Raw genomic sequence first — 21,591 nt, forward strand, 5'->3', positions numbered from 1 at the left:
CAAGCAACGCGCAATCGGCGCTGAAGAGCTGACGCCAGCGAGGAAGAAAGCAGGCGGTAAGTGCGCGGCCCGCCTAGAGCTGGGGGGGCATTCGAACCCACCATCACAGCCTGCGCCCCCGCGCCCAACCATCAACCCCGGCAGAGGTGACCCGAGGCTCACTCGCCTCCATACGCACCCCAACCCAACCCTTGAGGAACAGTGTCCATCCACTGGCCCCCACAGCCACAGCGGGTGAAGTTCCATCGAACCTTAATCACCCGATGCCCACAATCAACTGCGGGGAGCCGCACTCCTCACACCCACAAAGAGAGTGATAGGACCCTGACCGCAACAACGGACCACCGCGCCCTAAAACCACTAGAAAGCAACCAACTCCACATCATAGTACCGAAGCTGGGGGGCCACCACTGAAGGACCGTAAGAAACCACAACTGCGGCGCATTCGCGCTGCCCTAGCCTAACACCTCACCATCGAGCAAAGGGATAATAACCACGTGCAGCCACAGACGGCCCAGACTCTTTAGAGGACTCTCTAAGAAATAACGTACACACTGTCTTCCCATCGCTATCCCTAAGCCTAACCTACCCACATGAATAAAGTGAGAACTTGTTTACTTTGAAAGCACTGAATCAGGGTGCCCAGACAGCCCTAAGCCAAGCCTAATATAAGGCACTCCCTACGCTCAAGCCCCCTCATCATTGTGCACACGCATAGATCGCACAGTCACCTTCTACCACTGTGAACTAACGGACGGGACTTAAAGAGGGTCTACCCAGAGTGTAACCACCCCCGGATCCCCCCAGAAAGCACAACAAATTGAGAGAACTCTGTCTCGGCTATGAGCACGCCTGGAGCGGACCCAGCGTAACCTCCCTGCAGCACCTGGGTTCTGGAATCACTCTGAAGACATCCTCTAACAAACCTATACTTCGTGGCAATGTGTTCTGTCCCTAAATATACTAAGTGGTTTAAAGGGAGATCCAACCCGCTACACAACAGATTACAGTGTAAAACCAACGAGAAAAGGCGGAATTAGGGAATAGTTTCTTACCTGTAACTCCATTTCTCCAGCATTGATATCTTTCATGGATTCACATGATTAGAATATTCCCCGTCGTCAGACTGGGACCCTCGGTACACATATATAGCCTTTTCCTATAGGAAAACTTCCGACACTTTTGTGTCCTATCTACGTCCTTTTAGGACCCGCCTATGCACACTCCGTAGGCCGTCCCAGTATAAGAGGCCCGCCCCCGCGGCTCCCCTTCAGATTTCGGCCCCTCCAAAGTAGGAAGGGTTAAACTTATCAAGCAAATACATTGCATTCCGGGGAGGCTGGCGGGCGCATGTGAATCCATGAAAGGTACCAATGCTGGAGAAATGGAGTTACAGGTAAGAAACTATTCCCTTCTCCAGCATTGGATCTTTCATGGATTCACATGCTTAGAATAGATTGCATAGCAGTAACACCTGAAACGGCGGTGAGAATGTAATGTAATATACCCTCACCATAATACACAATGCATATGTACAGCAGGAATAAGTTTACTCATATAACCTCACCCACATACAGTATACTGTCATTGAAAGGTAGAAAACAGACTCTCCACAGGGTAGAGCTTACCTTACTGAAACAGATGGCGCAGGACAGCTCTTCCCATCTGCACCTCGTCCGCATGCTGCCTGGCAAGGCAGTAGTGACGGGTAAACATGTGGAGCACTGACCATGCCGCAGCCTGGCATATGTCTGTTAGCGGAATTCCTGCCCATAATGCTGCTGAGGAGGACGTTGATCTTGTAGAATGGGCTCTAGGATGCCCTTGCAGCGGCCTTCCGGCCTTGGAGTGGCAAAACGCAATCGTCGATGAGACCCATTGAGCCAATCCTTGTTTAGAGATTGCTTTTCCCCTCGTCGACGGACCATATGCGATGAACAGTTGTCGAGTAGACCTGAGTTCCTGTGTACGATGTAGGTAAAATTTCAGGGCCCTCTTAACGTCCCAGGTATGAAGAGCTTTTTCTGCTGCCGATGATGGGGTCGCGAAGAAAGTAGGTAGAACAATGGACGAGTGTTTGTGATACACTGTCGGAACTTTCGGGACGAACATAGGATTAGTTGCCAGGACCACTTTGTCCTTAAAGAATCTTAAGTATGGCGGGTCTACGACCAGCGCTTGCAGTTCCGAGATTCTCCTAGCTGATGTGATAGCAATTAAGAATGCCAACTTCCACAATATGAATTTCATGTTCGACGTGGCCATAGGCTCAAAGGGCGGTTTCATTAAGCCTGCCAACACTGTGTTGAGACTCCAAGTTGGGGGGAAACGCTTTACCGGGGGAAAAGTTCAAAATAAACCCCTCATGAAGTGTTTCACAAGTCTTTTGCTGAATAGAGGAGATGACTGTCTCTTCCTCGTGAACCTCGAGATGGCCGCCAGGTGCACCTTTATCGATGTGAAGGATAAGCCCCTCTTCGCCAAGAGAAGCAGGTAAGGTAGAACTTGTTCCGGCGTCACCGTCAACGGTTGTAGGCCTTGCTGTCCTCGACACCATTCACAGAACCTCCGCCACTTATAGGTGTAAGATTTGTTGGTAGAAGGGGCTCCAGCCGACTGCAGAATTTTTTGACAATCCTCCGAAACGTCTAAAGCACCGAACTCCGAAAAGTCAGGAGCCAGGCTGCAAGGTTGAGACTGTCCGGGTCGTGATGCCACACCGTGCCTTTGTCCCGGGATAGTAGGTTTGGACTCTCAGAAACGCTATTGGATGTTCCAGCGACAGGTGAAGCAGGTCGGAGAACCACGGTTGCCGCGGCCAGTACAGCGCCACTAAAATTACCCGGCAATTGTATCTGCGTATCCACTGTACTGTCCTCCGTATGAGGGGGAACTTAGGAAAAGCATAAAGGAACATGTTCATCCATGGGAAGGAGAATGCCTCCCCCATGGAACCCTCCTGAGGCCATCTGCTTGCGAACTGCTCGCATTTCTTGTTGTCCTTGGTTGCGAAAGCGTCCAGAGGGGGGTGACCCCATTTCTCGAACACTTTCATCAGCTGAACTGTGTCCAGTTCCCATTCGTGTATCTGGGCCATGCTTCTGCTGAGGGAATCTGCTTGCGAATTCCTCACTCCCGGGAGATGGTGAGCCACGATGGAAATCTCGTGTTTTAATGCCCAATGCCATGTTTTCTGGGCCTCTATGGAAAGAGTTCTTGATCGCGTCCCTCCCTGTTTTCTCAAATAAAACATGGCCGTCGTATTGTCGGTCGGTACTCGTACTCGCGATCCCTTGATGTGTGGCAGGAATGCCTTCAGGGCCCATCGTACTGCTCTGAGCTCTAACACGTTTATGTGTAGGAGTGACTCCGTTGGAGGCCAGCGACCTTGCGTTTGAAGAGTACCCATGTGAGCTCCCCATCCGGTTAGGGACGCATCCGTGACTATGGTTCGCTGAAACTCCGGTTCCTGTAGGGGTACACCGTTGTTCAGATTGTGGAGACTCTGCCACCACTGAAGGGTCCGAAGCAGCTTGTCGTCGTCGACGGTTATCTTGTCTGACCACAATCCTTGGGCCTGCGTCCATCGGTCCGCGAGGAATTCCTGGACTGGCCTCATGAATAGGCGACAGTTTGCCACCAGATGGATGCAGGATGCCATGGCCCCTAGGACCGAAACGTATTTCCTCACTGAGAGCCTGGTGGTTTGTCGTAGTCGGCTCGCCAGCTGATTGAGTTTTGAGGTTCTGTCGAGAGAAGGCTTCACTAGTCCTAACTGGGTCTCGAACTGTGCCCCCAGGAACACCAACGTCCTCGATGGCCGGAGACAGGATTTTTCGAAGTTTATGGCAAATCCCAGCTGTTGTAGAAGCTGCATGGTGGCTTGCAAGCTTGTGTTGGTCGACGCTGGGGAGGATCCCCTTACCAGCCAGTCATCGAGGTATGGGTATACGTGGTGGCCTTGCTTCCTTAGCCAGGCCGCTAATGGGGCCAGGCATTTTGTGAACTTTCTGGGGGAGGTCTTGAGCCCAAAGGGAAGAACCGTGAACTGGTAGTGAGTCCGCCCTATTACAAATCTCAGGAATTTCCTGTGTTTCCGACACATAGGAATATGGAAGTACGCGTCCTGCAAATCCAGGGACGCTAGAAAATCCCCTTCTTGAACGGCGCGGATCACTTCCTGCAGCGTGAGCATTTTGAATTTTAGGCTCTCTAAAGACTTGTTGAGATTGCGTAAGTCTAAAATGGGACGTCATTTGCCGTTCAGTTTTTTTACGACAAAGTATCTTGAGTAGACTCCTTGACCTCTCTGTGATGTTGGAACTAATTCTATCACGCCCTTTGCTAACATGAGTGTTACCTCTTGTTGCAGTATCCTCAGATGGGAATGAGCGGTGAAAGCAGGTGGAATGTGTGGAGGGCTGTGCTTGAATTGTAGAGAGTGCCCGTTCCTTATAGTGTCCAGCAACCATTGATCCGTCGTAATTCGTTCCCATTCGTCGACATATGCTGATACTCTTCCCCCCAGAACGGTGTGTTGTCTGTCACTGCTGATCTTTATTTTGCTTGTCTCTCGACGACGACGGATAGGATGGTCTCTTCCTGGACGTCTGGAAGTTCCGGCGTCGGTTTGCCGTTTGGGAAGCACGCCTGTATCCCTGGGAGGGGTAAGCCGACCTGCCAAAGGATCTGTCTCCAGACGCAGAGAATCTGGAATTACCTGAAGCCCTTCTAAAGGGACGAAAAGACTTGTAGCTTCGGCCACTCTGGAGGGCACCCAATGAACGTGCCGTGTCCGAGTCCTCTTTCATTCCCTTTAGGGCCTCGTCTACCTTCTCTCCGAATAGAAGGTCTCCCTAAAAAGGCATATCTAATACTTTGTATTGTACCTCTGGTCTGAAGTAGGTACACTTAAGCCATGACTGTTGTGGTAATACGACCCCATTATTGACTTGCTTGAAGCCTGACTCAGCGAGGTCCACCGCGATGTTTATTGCGTGATTGGAGGCTTCCTCACCCTCTCGGACAAGTAGCATCGCTGCCTTCCTATGCTCCTCCGGAAGATGATCCAGCAACGGCGCTAGCCTGTGCCACATCTCTCTGTCGTATCTGGCTACAATAGCCAGAGAGTTTGCGGCCTTTACTGTGGTTGCTCCCACGGATAGCACTTTTTTGCCAAAGGCATCCTGGCGTCTTGCTTCGTTTTCAGGCGAAGTCGTGCACTTTTGCTGGGCCTTCGCCTTCCTCGCCGCTGCCGCCGACACCACCGATTCTGGCATTGGTTGGGTGGATAAAAACTTGGGGGTAGACTCTGGAGCCTTAAACTTTTTCTCGAGGCATCCTTTCACTGCCGGCTCCGAAAAGGGATGACGCATTATCTGCAACCCCTCCTTCCACACGTGGTCTAGTATTGGTATTGAGAACACAGACCCCCTTCTCTTACCCATGTGGTCGAACAAAAAACAGTCCTTTTTCTGTTCTTCCTGGGACAAACCAAATTCCTTACACGCCTTCTCCATCATAGAATGGAATGATGCGATGTCGTCCGGAGGGGTCGGGTGAGCTGGGCTTCTTGGGGTTTCTAACTCCACCTCTGACTGCCAGGTTCGATCCCTGGAGTGGGATGATGAGATATCCGACATGGCTCCCCTGTCAGACTCCGAATCTGGCAGCTCACCTTCCTCTTGGGGTGCCAGTGCTGAGATTGGTGTGCGTGAGTGCGTCGATGGACGGGACGGGCCCGGCTCGTCGACGGGTGACTGTGGCAGGTTTGCCTGAGGTAGTCTCTGGTCCAACGACTGTACCAAAGACTGAAGCGTGGACAGAATTTCCAACGACATAACAGATTGAGGATTGAGAAGAGGGGCAGATACCGGTATACCGGATCCCCTCGTCGACGACTTGTCAACCACTCATAGCCCTAGGTCTGCCGGACCAGCTATTCTCCCGCTCTCGTCCTCCCCCGAGGACAGCGACACAGCCTGTTCTTGCAGTAAAGTATCCGGGGGGAACGGATCAAAAACTTCAGGCCTCCAGGCTTCCTGTAGAACCCCGTTGACGAGGCCACCGTCGCAGTCGTTGTCGGTGGGACGGTGGATACCACATGCGTCAGTGGCAGGGTGGAGGCCGATGACTGGACCGCCGTCGACGACGGTGACTTAGCAGGTGGTTTAGGCGGTCCCGCCTTATCCACACTTGGCCTGCCTTTACTCGACTCTCGACTCGAAGTCGATCTATGGTGATCGCCCGAGGAGGATTTAGGCCTTTCCTTGTCCTGCTTTTTTGATGAAGATGACGATTTTTTTCGACGAGGACTCTATAGCTGAATGACTCCGAGATGACTCTTTTTCCGTCGATTGAGATTTCTTCGCCGGTGGTTCCGACGAGGCCGCGCGGTGTGATGTTTTCGCTGATTGTGTGGAGCCCACCTCCGAAGGGGGGTATGCCCCGCTCCATCATTCAGCCATGCCACCAGCCGTCGATTTCGGTCTTTGAGGGTCTTTTGAGAAAACCCTTTGCATATGTCACAGTTATCCGTCGAATGATGAGGGTGGAGGCAGTATATACAATCCATATGTCCGTCCCCCTCGTAAACTTTTTTCAAGCCGCACGTCGCGCATGGACGGAACAGCGCTTTTCCTGACATGGAGGAAAAATTTCCTAGAACTCCAACTCCAGGTACACAACCTTGTACAAAATAGTAAGACGACGCGAGGAGATCCCACTACTTTGGAGACGGTTGAAATCTGAAGGGGAGCCACGGGGGCGGGCCTTTTATACTGGGACGGCCTACGGAGCGTGCGTAGGCGGGTCCTAAAAGGACGTAGATAGGACACAAAAGTGTCGGAAGTTTTCCTATAGGAAAAGGCTATATATGTGTACCGAGGGTCCCAGTCTGACGACGGGGAATATTCTAATCATGTGAATCCATGAAAGATCCAATGCTGGAGAACGGAGTATCTCTCCAGGGAGGGACATCACTATATCAACTAAACCCAAAGACAGTGGGGAAAAAGCAGTTGTATAACCGGCAAGAACAGCACTGTAGTGCACAACAAAGAGACCGTACGAAGGGCCTACCCCCCACAACTCAGGGAAACAAGGAAGAGACCGTACAAAGGGCCTACCCCCACCCACAACTCAGGCAAACAAGGTACCACCCTACCCATACCTCCAGCATACAGACAATTCCGCCCGCCCTCACAAAGTCTACACCGCACAAACAGGGCTACCACCCAAAGGCTATATGAGCGTGAAACAAAAACTGGCCCTGTTTGCTTATACCCCCATACCTATCGGAGCATACGATCCCACCATGGCGACCAGTGACCACGGGAAACGAAAGGGCGGCCACAAAAGGAGACATCGCGGTCCTGCTTGGAGAAATTAAAAACATGGGGGCTAACATAGGAGGCAAGATAGACAAAATCACGCAAAGGCTGGACAACATGGAAGAAAGACTCGAAGGAATGGAGAATAACCAGGCATCCATAGACACTCTAGAAGCACAACTCGACCAGAGGATGACAGAACTAGAAAGACGAGAAGAAGACTTCGAGCTCAAGCTGGATGACTTGGAAAATAGAGAAAGACAATATATGCCTTTTTGGGATTCCGGAAAGAGAAGGGGAAACTGAAACAGATCTGAAGAAAATACTTCATGACATTATCAAGCTCCTGGTTGCGGACAATCCCATAGACGAGCCTATAAGAGAACGAAGCCATAGAGCCGGTGGCCCCCCAGGGGGACCAAGATCGGTTCTTGCCCGATTCCATCGCTTCCAAGACAAGACCAGGGTACTTGAGAAGGCCAGAAGAAGTGAGACTATCACCCTGGGAGGTGCCCAAATCTCAATATTCCAAGATCTATCCTCTATGACACTAGCCCTCGGGTGAATGTGCGGACCCCTCACGAAACGATTGAAAGAAAAGAACATTCGATACAGGTGGGGCTACCCCTTCGCCCTCTCATTTGAATACGAGGGAACCAAGATTAGACTGAGATCTGAAAAAGAAATCAAGGCATGCATTTCCGATATACTCGGCTCCCGGGAAGAAGAAAGCAACCAAGAGGAACCAAGGAGGGACGATCGAGAATGGCGCATTCAAGGCCCCAGGAGAAAACAGGTGAAAGGGTCAAGAAAGTACCAAAGAGGCAACCTCTCCCCAGAAGAGGACAACTGAACACTCACGAACTTGACAAGACAGAACTCAACTCAGTGTTGAAGATGTGATCAGTTGAAGGTGTCAATTTGTGGACATCTCTAAGGTCACGGCATGGATATCAGGGGGGGGGGACACTAGAAGGGCTCAATTGAAACTGAGATATCACATTTGGTCAAGGGGCGTGAAGTAACGGCCCCACAGGTGGTTCGGTGCAGGTCTGTCGCAACCAGCTGGGCTCGATCGAACGCCAACAACAGGGAATGGGAGGGGAGAGGGGAGGGAGGGCAAAAAAAGGGACAGGGTCGAAACAGCTCTTATAACAATTCGAAGCAATCAATGCAGTGTGAAATACAACGTGAAAATGCAACATCTGTCATGTAACAAAAGCCATCTTCTCGTAAAAATACTTAATGGCACCGAACGCTGATATAGGAGGGAGGGACTCCTATATCAGCGTTCGGTGCCATTACTCCTTGAGGGTAGGGACACTTAACGTGAAAGGCCTCAACTCACCAACTAAAAGGTCACTCGTGGCTAGAGAATTGCAGAGAGCCAAAATAGATATCCTCCTACTACAGGAGACAAAATATGTAAAAAGGGGGAGGAATGGCGAATCCTTGGGAAAAAGGGTCAGGATGGAGTTCGGGGATCTGGTCCACTCAGAAAGGCAGGTGTGGGAATCCTCGTCAGGAAAGGTATAGATTTTGTTGAGACCAAGACATGGTCCGATGTAGAAGGGCAAGCACTACTAGTAACGGGATAAAGGCAAAGTGAACGTGACGATTGCAACACTCTACTCCCCTAATACAGGACAGGCTGGATTCCTTACCAAAACAATTCCCAAAATAATATTAGAAGCCTCAGGCCACATCATTTTAGGCGGCGACTTCAATCAGTGGGCAGACCCAGTCCTAGATAGAAAACCGGGCAACCCCAACACAATACACCAGAATAAAGGCGACCAAAGTGAGTTGTCAAAAATGATGGACATATATGGAATGAGAGATGTATGGGGGGACATGCAGCCCAATGAGTAAGGCTACACTTTCTTTTCCACCCCTCACAACACATATACTCGAATAGACTACATTTACCTTTACAAAGATCTCACCGATACCACAACACACTCAGAGATAGCCCCGATCACGTGGTCAGACCACAATATGGTAATGGCTGAAATTCAGTGGGAGAATCTAGCGGCAAGGGGAGGAAAATGGCATTGTAACGAGAGTCTCCTGAAAGATGCAGTCTTCAAGACAGAAATGGAGACGGAAATTAACAAATTCTTCAAAATAAACAATACAGATGAAGTGCCCAAACAGATAGTATGGGAGGTGGGGAAAGCCACTTGGCGAGGGAGTCTATTAAGAGAGGGACCGAATAAGAAAAGGGAGCGAAACACTATCGAACATAGACTGAGAACCGAAATCTGCCAACTAGAGGAGGATATTAAGAGGGATACAGAGATTGACCATGCTAAAATCAACAAGGCAAAAAGGAAAAAGGAGGAATTGAAACTATTGGAGCACGAGCAGATAGCGCACAAACTCAGATTTCTTAAACAAAAATTTTATGAACGCACGCAACATTGGCGGGATGCATTATCCCGTCGCGGCGGCAGCCGCGACGGGAGATGCGCCTGCCATGAAGTCAGGCATCTGACAGAAGTGGCAGCCAACCACAGCGATGCTGTGCCTGGCTGCCACTTCTGTAAGTCATAGTAACTGCCTCTGGTGACCTCTCGCGCGAGGGGTCACCAGAGGCAGTTACTGTCCCTTTGTTTCCCCAGGTCGCCGAGGAGTCTTTAACCCTCGGCGAACCTGGGGATTCCTCGACATTTTTCGAGGTTTATGAAAGATGGCTTGAAAAGTACACAATTCAAGCCATCTTTTATAAATATTTGCCGATGGACAATTTTGTCCGTAGTCAAAGTTTTATAAAAGATGGCTTGAATTGTGTACTTTCAAAGCCATCTTTTATAAAACCGAAATGTTTAAAAAAAAAATGGCCTGAAAAGTAGGCAAACCGTAAGGTATGCACACACACATATATATGCATGTTATATATCTGTGTGCGTACCTTACTATGGTTTGTGTACTTTGCAAGCCATCTTTTCTAAACATAGAAATAAATATGTTATAAAAGATGGCTTGCAAAGTACACAAACCATAGTAAGGTACTCACTATAAACCCCTGGGGTGACAGGAACACACTGCATGTAATATGGTGGTGTGTTTCATGCACAACCTCCCAAACTGACAGTGCCATTTAGCTCCCTTCATCTGGGTCAGAAAAAAACACTTCAACCACAGTGGACTTTCTGCATCTCCAGGAGTTTCAGTACCATTCCTCTCATTGCTGCTTATCTGGCCAATGCAGTGCTCTCCAGACAACATGCAGAGGATGCCTGCAGAGGAGGACACTGGCTTCCATGGAGCAGCACTATTTATTGGCTGGGATAGATGCACAACAACCAATCATGAATACGAACATATGCTGTCCAGGTGCTGGGACGTTCCCCTGCCTCTCTACTTTCAGCAATCATAGTTCTTCAGTAGTTAGGATAGGATTCTCCCACCTTTAACGAGTACATGTTTGTTTTCTATTATTCTCGTTTACGATTCCAAGGGTTTTTAATATGCCGTGGGAAACTTCTGTCATGATTTGTTAGCGCTGAGGTCAGACAGGAAAACATTGTATACAGAGACAAGAAAGGCATGCGCTCCACTCACAGCCTCCCAAAATGGCAGAGCAGTTCAGTTCCCTTCGGCTGCTTCAGGCAACTCACCTCACCCAAATAAGTTGCCTTTCATATCTTCACATTCAGACCTTTCATGTGGTTTTCAGCCCTCCAATGTTCCTATAGGGAGGCTGTTTTACACACAACTAAGCATGTTAATTCTTCACATTGTTGAGAACCTCGCCAAAAGGCAATCTTGGCCAGACTCTGTACCACCTCTCCTCTCCCACCAAATGATGTATTTCTTATATTTTTTCATGTGTCCACATTTGGTTTCCATCTTTGCATTTTCTAAACGAAAGCACATTCCTAACTGACCCCCGAGTAACGTATCAAGGGAAGCCTTGCGAACCACCTGTTACTACAAACAGAGAAGCTTTGTAGTTTTATACAAGCCTACTCTCGCTTTGTGCGACCCATCTGGCTCCAGACTGGAGTTGGAACTTCATATAATCAAAATCCTGTAGTCTTTTCACTTGAAAGGGAAAACAACTAATCACAGTAACATATGTCAAGCCACTTGAAGATATGTATTCAGATAACTTACAAATCGATTTAACAGCCATCAAATCCAGCACCACGACAAAACAAACACAAATAGTCTTTGAAAGCACACAGAATAGTTTCAATATTTAACCATATAAAGATAATGCTTTAATAGCTAAATAGAAATATGCAGCACTGAAATATAATAATTTCTATTAGAAATTGTTTGTATGAACTTTAGACAACGAACAGTTAAGAAAAAAACACTCTGATTGATAGGTTGACAAACAAAAGTGGAAAACATTGGGGTAGTATCAAAACTGAACATTGACCTTGATCAGACCATTACGTACCAAAACTGAATAAATGTGCAAGCATCTGTAAACTGGAGAAAAATCAACCAGATCTTGGGCAGTCAAAATCTGAATAGAAGAAGAAAAGAGAAATATAAAATTATCTCATATTCATACCACACAAAAGGTACACCTGCATGCATTATTATACAAGGTCATAGAAATAAAAGGCGCACCTATACCCAAAAACGTAGTATGATGTGTTATCCATATAGTGCTTTCACCAAAGAGTTTTACACAGAACAAAACTACATAAAATATACTCATTTATCAACCGCGGCAGGATGAAAGGCTGAGTTGAGCATGCAGGGACTCGAACCCACGACATGCAGATTCAACACATTGCCGCAGCGAGCACTCAACCTTCTGAGCTATCTTACCAGCTTCTTAATGCATCATTAGCCCTTTATGTTGGTTTGTAATTGTAATATTCACTTGTCTTTTAATGTTTTGCTTGTTCAGCATTTGAACAACAACCATTAGTGAACATGGTTTACTGAGAAGCTTATAAAGAGCACTCATCAAAATAAATGATGTGAAGCACTGATACTCAACAGAATAAACTAAGAATTGGTGACTGGCCTCAGCTGTATGGTGAATAAGAGCACGTTAGGAACACTTTTCTCCCATTGGACCTGAAAGACTTATAAGAAAAGGAGTGTACATTTTTGTCACAAAAGCAATTGTATTGGGAATACACAATTTAATGGGTGTGTTTGTCTTATACTATTTTTTTATGATGTATGTATAGGTACCGCTACGTTTTTTACATGTCTGTGAAATCTTGTCCCTTTTGATATGGACTATTGAATTAACTTTCTATGTATTCAAATTGTTCTCGGGGAGAGGAAATTACTGACCGGCCCATTTGTCAGTACTCAACCACCAAAAACTTGTAATACAAGATAGCTGCACCGTGTGAGGACAGGGTGCAGGACTTACATACTCCAGCACAAATCAATACTAGGGACTCAGTAAGTTGGCAAAGGGAAATCCGTTTAATGATACATACATCAGCTTATGGAAACCAGCAGCATCGCGAACACCTTCCTCGAACTTCAGTACAACAGCCTCTTTTATGGGCAAACTTCGTCATCACTGACGTACACTTCTATAAAAAATCATCATGCAATATAATTGGTTGGGAAAGGTAACTTAAGTATAGGTGTTATATCTGTATATGAAAATAAGGCATACGGATTGGATAACTCTTATTGGGTGGGTGTCTATGCCCATCCCTCTACACCACACGTGATTGACGTCACTACAAGTACGACGTCTCATTGGTTACAATGTCTATAGGACCCTAGATTACATGGTCCCTTGTGATTTGGCGAGTTACACCACTAAACATAAATCTCCACTTTTAATTAGCAGCATGCAGAATAGACACCATGGTGCCTGGTGTCCCAAGATTCACCCTGCCTCCCTTCCATCAATCAGTGGTTTAGGGCTATGTGTCAATTAGTTGGCTGGGTATGGCCTCGGATCTGTAGTCTCTTATCAGGAAAAGTTATGGCACCCACTGGTTCTGAATGACTTCAGGCGGTGGTACATCTTTGCGCCTGTCTGGTCACGTGTTGGTCCACCATGAATCTGCTTCAGTTCTCAGTCTTTTCGTGCATTTGATTCTGTGTTCGCTTGGCCATTAGGGGTGTCGCGGTATTAGTTTTATGACGGTACAATGACCTTCTTGCAAAATGACGGTATATCATGGTTATCGTGGTACAGCAGGTGGAGTTAACTACTCTTAAATATTTTCTAAAAGGTCATAAATTGTCAGATTTATCATCACAAACAAAACCAGGCACCCAGGGCCAGAATTGGGCTTTTCAACATACCTTCTACTGAAATTCCACCCCTTGCTTCCACCAAACACACACGTGTGGAGAGTAGGAGGGGAGGGGGGAGCCCTGCTGCGACTGGCAAAGCAAACGGAATAGCTTCTCTTAAGTGGTCATTTAGGCTTTTAGCTCCCCCACTGGCTACTGGTGAAGATGAACATGTTGGCATCTTGATAACCTGCATGCCACAGATCAATGGATTCCGATGGTAGTATACGCTTGTGCGCATATACGCACACGCATACGCACGCACTCTCTCTTTAAGTTACAGCCTTTAGTTTACTTGCGGGCCAAAAGGTGTTCAGTAATCACAGACATGTTACCCTTTGGTATGGCAGCAGGGAATACCCACAGAGATGAGTACATTTCGCAGTGTGACTTATTATATGTAAATTCAATGATAGAACCAGGGAAATCCCCCATTCTCATATGTTTAGAAAACAATATCCATTATAAATATATAAACCCCAAAGCGGCCAACCCAAAGTAAACCCTTTTGCTTCTTGGCACTGTATTTATTCTTCCTATTGCTGACATATTGATTTTGTGTTAGGCACATGTGGTTTATGGAATGGCATTAAAAACTGCTCCAACTGAAACTACTTGGCAGACGGCACATCCAACAGTGCAAGACCAAGACTGCAGAGCACTTGCTTACTGCAGCCTTTCCAAATCAGATTGAAAAGCACACTTAACAGTATGAACGGTATACCAGTATAAACAATGTGACGGTTATTATTGTTCAATTAAGTGGTTCACGGTATCTTTAACGGTATACCGTAATACCGTTACACCCCTATTGGCCATCTGCATGGGCCTCTCTTATCTTAACCTTCACGGGCGGGCTGCGTGCTCTGAAGTTGGAGCCTCGTGAGCTCATGCTCACCTCCCCTTCTCTGGTTGACCTCGATTTCCCCAGCATGAGCCATCCTTAGTTAAGTTTCGATCCCGCTCTTTTCCTCAGCTTGGACCTAGATGTGAAACTCAGCCAGTTGGGCCTGGGCCCCTGGGCTTTCTTCTGCTCAAACAAAATGGAGTCACACGTGTACATTGTGCTGTATTGAGGTAGACATATATAGTTGGCGCATGCCGCTCTATTCTTCTACTTAAGCATTGCAGGCGGTATCGATTACTTAGCATCTTGCGTTTCAAGCTTATTTACACATGTTCAATAAGGCGGTTGCTTCCGTCTTGTCTCATGGCACCATTCTCATACGTTTCCACAGTGTTTCTCCCCTTCGTCCATTACAATTCTCCTCGCAATTGTCAATACTGTCATGCACAGCTTTCAGTAGCCACTTCTGGTTGTTCTCGGGGCTGCCTAGGCCCTTAGTCTATTTCCATTGCCCTTCCATTAAGGCCTTCGGGGTCTCCTCGTGGACAGTCTGTAAATACTTGTCGTTTCGTACCAATGGGAGATACGGTTGTCTGATTGGGTACCGTGCTGCCCAGGGTTGCCTGGTTATGGGCAGTTCAACAGGTATTGATCTTCTAATGTACACAGGGCAGCGGCCCATTGCCGCCCTTTGTTGGTTCAGCTGTTCCTCATACGTCACATACCACTGTGAGTAACTTACTGGCAACTCGCACTGGGGGCCAGGGGTGCAGGTCATATCTGGGACCTCCTCTACACTCCCCCCTCTGGGCGGTTCATCGACCACTCCTACTTCCTCCTTTATATTCAGTTTCTTTGATTCCTCAGCTTCTTGCTCATCGTCTCCTGGGTTTACACAAGAAGGCGTGAAAGTATGCAATTTTGGTGTCCATATCTTTATCACCCCTTTCAAGCTTCCTGCTGTTTTCACATGCTCATCTTTGTTCCAGGTCATCAACTGGCATTGTCCAATTGGACTGCAGTAAATCCATTTGCCTTCATACCTTCTTCGTTTCTTGGGATAAGTGAATTTTGTTCCCCCTGGTGCAAATTCACTGGCCTTCATGAAGTCCTTTATTTCCTCATCTGTCAGGTCTCTGGGCTTCCAGCCTGGTTTGACGTCGACCATAATTCTCATCCCAACGGCCTTCTTTGCAGTTTTCTGGCACTGTGTGATGATTATCTTGATAACACAGAATCCTAGCAGCACCATTGCAAGCAGGAACTTGAATATATCTGCCATCCATTGCGGGACCCATGAGAATAGGTTCCCAAACCAGCTGTCATCATCTACTTCATCTGTTTCCTCAGTCATCTGGTTTTTCTGGGTCATTAACATGCTTATGGCCTCTGTGAGGGTTCCATTTTCTTCGTCGTGTGATGTTATAAATGTGCAACATGATTCTCTGATTTTTTCACAAACACCTCCATCCATTGCTGTGATCATGTCAAGCACATATCTGTTCTGGAGGGTCATCAGTCTAACCGTTCTCAGCTCTTCTTTGATCGCATTGAATCCTTTTTTTGTGGTGTTGATGGTCTGCAGTAACTCCCATCTGGTTATCTGCAACCATTTAGCATTCACTCCAATTTGGATGTGTGGCAGGAGCATCATGGTGAATACTGTTGAAGTGAGGCTGAACAGCCTGTGTTCGTATGAAATCGCATAGAATGCTTCTTCTGATTTGGCAGAAAAGTAGTTTTCTCTCTTCATTCTGGATATCAGTTCTGCGGATCTCCTCCTTCTCAGATGACCATCTGCTTTCGGGAAGCTGTCCAGATTCAGATCGTTTTTTGGAATCATCAGTGTGGGAACATGGACAGTGACCAATGTACATATGCCCCCCCAATTTCTTGGCAGTCTTATGTACGCTTTGGATCCACACGCCCAATGGCGGTCCATCAGGACTGCGGTTCCTTGTACCATTCCTGGTGCCTCATATATTCGTCCACAGTTTTGATTTTCCCCCATTTTCCTTGTACCAGTACTTCTGAAGCACAGTTTCGGGTTCTCCAACGGTACTATTTTCAGGGGTCCTCCTCTGTCTTCGAACCCATGTTAACAGCTTTGCCAATTTTGGCCATAGAGGTTTACATAACCTCTGAGTTTTCTACTGCTTCCTTGCAGGCTCCAAGGACCATCCAAGCTCGGCAGATTACTACTCCTTCTTCCCATCCGTCTGGGGGAAACCCCCAGATCTGCATTTGGCCTCTGTTCTTCCAGATTTGAGCCTCTTCTGCAGTTTTTCCTTGGACGTTCAGTCTTGGGTTTATTTCCCATCTAATTCCTGATCCTTTGACGTCAGGGTTTTCGTATCTAATTACGTGATTCTTGGTGTGCGCCCTGTTTCTTGTTTTGATGTCCTGGACAAAACCGTCTTCATCTGGGAAGTCTTTTTCGTTGGCCCATATCAGTGAGGTGTCTCTTCCCATAAACTGCCCTCTGGTGTTGCACATTGCTACGTGTGCCATGCAGTGTGCCGTGGGGACATCAACTTCTACTGAAACAAAGATTTTGGACTTGCCCATGCTATATGGCAGGAGTGCACAGACAAAACATTTGCCTTCTGATTGCCTTTGTCCAACTTCCTTCATGTGCTGGTACCATATGTTGTTTCCAAGATGGGCTGTGCTGTCCAGGTAGTCGTTTAGTTCAGTGTCCGTTTCATTTGGGCTTCTCTTGATTCTTAACATTTTTCTGTAGTTGGCCAACACTATGTCTCTGAATGCGTCTGTACTGCTCTTTTGTTCAGGCAGTCTCTCGAGCGTTATCCTTGGTGGGGCAGGTCTCACTTCCTGCAATGTCATAGTAGAGGAAGGGCTTGCATTTCTTTTCCTTCCCTCGTACACTCTGTTGAACTCTTCCCACCACCATTGGCTCGTTATCTTCCCAACGCGTGGTGGCATTGTAGGCCTGTTGCTTATCTCTGGCGTTAGAGCAGACATGCTCGTTATTACAGGTTCTGTGGTTTCCTTGATCAACTCCTCATGTAGTTTCTTTGCTCTACGTATGAGCGGGAACACAAACTTGACTACCGCACGCGTTTTCTCAGGGATTTCTTTTGCGGCTTCCTCCGTTTCATTGAGTGATTGTGCTATCTCACTTCGGTTCCGTTTCTCACTTTGCTCCTGCTTTCTGGAGCTGCTTGTTCCACTGGGGATTTCTCCCTTTCAGTTAGTTTGGCCTGCGGTTTTGTAGCCATTGACACTTGGCCTTGTTTGTGTGCACTCAGTGAATGGGTGCGTGCCGTGGACAGTGCTATGTTATCATTCATTCCATGCTGACCCTGTCTCCAGCCTTTCTCACCATTCATTACTTCAAGTGTGTACGTGTTGCTGCTAATTACATTCAACTGTAAATCGATTGTTTTATCATCAGTTTTTCTTGGAACAGGGATGACGATAAAAGGTCTGGGTGCTTTTGTGGGCCCCAGATGTTCATTACCTGGTGGAAGCACGGACATTGGAATGCTTTGTGCACCAATAAGAAAGGCAGTTCTGTCAGTTGGAGACAAAAATACTACAACAATCACTATGCATATACATATGACGGCCTTGAAAGACATCTTACAGCACCTCCTTCCAGGAAACCGGGGGCGCCCCTCCACTGGTGGCACAACTAAATTACTGTTTTGGGCCCCCATTTGGAACACGTCCATAGTCAATAGTTTATTTATTTTCTTATATTGATTTTCGTTACTTAAAAGTTCAGCAAACACTAAAATGGCGGGTGCAGTTTAATGTCCCCCCTCTTGCGAGTGATGACGGAAGTCTCTAGTTATGGAGTACAGATCCTTTGCTAGACTATGTAAAAAGGTTAGACTACCGTTTTTAGCACATCACATTCTTCCTGCATTTGTGTATACAACGCATTTCCAGGGCCCCTTCCCAATTCGTCTTGGCCCTGAGGACATGCAGGAATTTGTTTGCAGTTACACCATAAAAGGATGGCTTCGCTGCACATCACGCATAGATAAACCATTGAAAAAATAAAAACAAAAATAAAAATAACAGTGAACATATGAGAAGGTAGGAAAAAATAAGAAAAAGGTTGAAAAAAGTCAACACGGCAGCGAAGTTCGTTGCTCTGCTCCTTTCGCTTGGTTCTTCAAGGTTGAGTTGCTGCAAAGTCTCTCTCCCCCCCCATCTACTCCACTGCGGGATGATGATGAAAAACAGAGAAAAATAAGAAAAATAGGAAAAGAAGTTCAGGATGTAGTTATTCCCTTTCTATTCGTTCTGCGTTGGAAGCATGAAGAACTGTGTCTTTGTTTCCTTGCTCTGCCCCCGGCTGGGGCTTCTAAAGGGTTTTATCTTGGATCTCTTCTTTCTAAGGCTCTTCTCAGCAGCGGATGTCCATGATTGCTTCTCAGCTGTGATGCAATAGCTCTCAGGAGTCTGTTGAGTTGTGCATTTTTTGCTGGATCACAGAGAAACGTGGGCACGTCGACAGTGATGGGTCTACCCACTAGCTCTGGAAAGTTCTTGATGAGGTGAAAGAAGACGATGAAGGCAATTCTGCTATCTTCAGGTGATAATGACATTTACTCTGATTCTCTGTCTCTTAGGTCACCAGTCTTTTTTGTAGTGTGATCAGTCCTTACCTTCTCGATCTGTCCCTCGCCGACTAATTTCACTGGAATTCTCTCAGAAACTCCCTCTGAAGGCTGGACAGTTCCATTTGTAGCTGTATGCTATAGAATAGTGTTCCTATCTTTCTCGCGTTGGCAGGGTCTCTGAGGAGGGTAAGGGCGTCAACCTCGGCAGGTCTCCCTACCATTTCCGGAAAGTCATTAACTAAGCCAAAGAGGACATTGTGGGCTATTAGGCTGTCCTCAGGGGACAGGGACATTTATTCGTTTTGGAGAACCTCAATCACACACCTCCCTTTTGCTTTGAGCAGTCTCTGCACTTGCCTGCTGCATGGATGGCTACCACATTATGTCGTTTACTCCATATCTGGTTTAGAAAATGATTGTTTCGTGGATCCCTGATGAACGTCAGTGTATCTGTGGTCCTCCCGACAAGTTCTGGGCACTCCTCAATGATTCGAAAGAATAATATGTAGGTCACTTCGTCAATGACTGCTTGAGGCGGGAGCATTGGTCTTTGAGTCACTGTGCTCAGACAACTTGGCGAAGACCTCTGCGATGACAGTCAATAGTTGCCTGATTACCTTCTTATTTTCTGGATCTCGATGAATTCTGTGACACGTGTTTCTCTCCCTATGAGTGATGGATAAGTCAATGTCACTAATTGGAAGTAGGTGAGTACATCCCACTTAAGGCTTCTGCTGGGGTGTACCATATGTTTGTGAACAAAGTCTTTATGCTGGGTCCTTCAGGATAACAGTTTGAGTTCTCAGGAATACCCGGTTCTGTTGCTTACCAGAGTATTAGAGTTCTTTGTCCACTACTCTGTGGCTCTACGTGTTTAAGTTACCAGTGTCACTGCAGGTTCAAAGTATGCAACCTTTCCCTTAGCCCTGCTACTCCAGCTGCACATTGCGTTTGTCTGAAAAGTCTTGTATCTCATTCAGTGCTTAGAGAAAAGTTCAATGTATAGCCACAGTTTTCACAGCGAGCTCTTCAATTTGTCTTTTCTGCTTGTGTGTCCCTCTTCCTCACCCTAGACCTTGTCTGCACATGCTGTGGTCCTTCCCCGTTGTCTGTAGCTTCCACGGTGGATGCAGTAGGAGCGCCTTCTCCTATAAAGGGCTTATCGTCATTCAGGAAGATCCAGGCTCTTCTTCCTTGGAGCTTGACAGCGGACGGGGTGCAGTCCACTATGATGAAAGGGCCATTAAATCGTGGTTCGTCCCATTTCTTCCTCGTAAAGTTCTTCACTAGAACTCTTCCCCCGGGAAGACAAGGGGTGCGCCTAGGCTGAGAGTTGCGCCTGCATCAGCATTGTCTGTTGTGGTTTGTGCTGTGCTGTCCCCTTTCTGCTGTCGCTGCAGCTGGCCTGAAATGACAGATGTACTAGAGGTAAGACAGTCAAGGTAATTCTTCATTTCTGCTCCCAGAACCTCCCTAGGGCCTGGGCATCACATCTAGCTCTATCTCGGGGGTAAGAGGGGTTCTCATCCTTCTACCAGTGATAATCTCGTGCGGCGTGAGGTGATGGTCGGAGCCTGGCTGGTTCCGAAGCGCATATAATGCCAGTGGTAGGCAGTGCAGCCATCCCTTCTTTAATGTGAGCTTCAGTTTGGCTATCCTCTCTTTCAACAGGCCGTTGAGGCGTTCACATATGCCATTTCCTTCTGGGTGATACGCTTACGAGAACTTGTGCTTTATACCAAGCAACAAGCTAATCTGCTCAAATACTGAGTTTACGAAATGGGGCCCGTTGTCTGACTTCATAACCTCACAAACCCCCCGCCTGGGGAAAACCTCCCTCACCAGGAACTTTGCAGCACAGGCAGCGTCAGGGTGTGTACAGGGCCCCGCTTCTATCCATCTAGAGAAAGGACACACCACGACAATCAAATACCTGTACCCATTACAAACCTGAATCATATCGACATAGTCGATATGCAGGTGCTGGAAAGGCCCTTCAGGTCTGGGAATGATTCCTCTCATCACTTTCAATGTGTGCCCAGAGGTGAATTTCTGGCAAATTATGCAATTGACCATAAAGAATGCAACATGCTCCACTAAATTCGGCGCGAACCAGTCTTCTGAGAGTGTTGCAACAAGATTTTCTTTTGACATATGGAAAGGGTAGTGGAGCTGTTCTAACGCTACCTTTAGGAGGGTGACGCATTACTGGTTTACCAGTGCTGTCTTTTAAATCCCTCTGATGGGTTATGGAGGCAGAACACCCTCGACGCTTCCATAAATTCTTCTCATCCTGAGGTGCTTCCCCCTGGAGTTCCATTAGCTGTGTCTGCCCCATATTGCTATAGGCTTCTGGAGTGGCTCGGGCTATCATCATTCGCTCATGGGTACGTGCCACCTCCACGTCCATGATTGTCTCACCCATGGATGCCATGTGCTTGGCTTCTGTGTCCGCTTCATGGTTTCCATGTGACACGAAATCTGTTCCCTTGGTGTGAGCGGCGCACTTGACGACCGCTATGCACACTGGGAGCCTTAGTGCTTTTATCAGCCTGTCCAACAAGGCTGC

General features: G+C 47.3%; 1 protein-coding gene across 4 annotated transcripts in view; it reads right to left on the reverse strand.

The window, feature by feature from the left end:
- Nucleotides 1–21,591, reverse strand: part of EXOC6 (exocyst complex component 6) — a 2,769,442-nt gene that overhangs the window by 1,628,245 nt on the left and 1,119,606 nt on the right. For all 4 annotated transcript variants that reach the window (XM_069611363.1, XM_069611365.1, XM_069611364.1 and 1 more), the window contains exon 8: nt 11,746–11,814. In XM_069611363.1, the coding sequence (XP_069467464.1) occupies nt 11,746–11,814 (69 nt within the window). The remainder of the gene's footprint in view (nt 1–11,745; nt 11,815–21,591) is intronic.

Source organism: Ambystoma mexicanum, chromosome 8 (assembly GCF_040938575.1).
Source record: "Ambystoma mexicanum isolate Mex_15411 chromosome 8, UKY_AmexF1_1, whole genome shotgun sequence".
NCBI classification, from domain to species: domain Eukaryota; kingdom Metazoa; phylum Chordata; class Amphibia; order Caudata; family Ambystomatidae; genus Ambystoma; species Ambystoma mexicanum.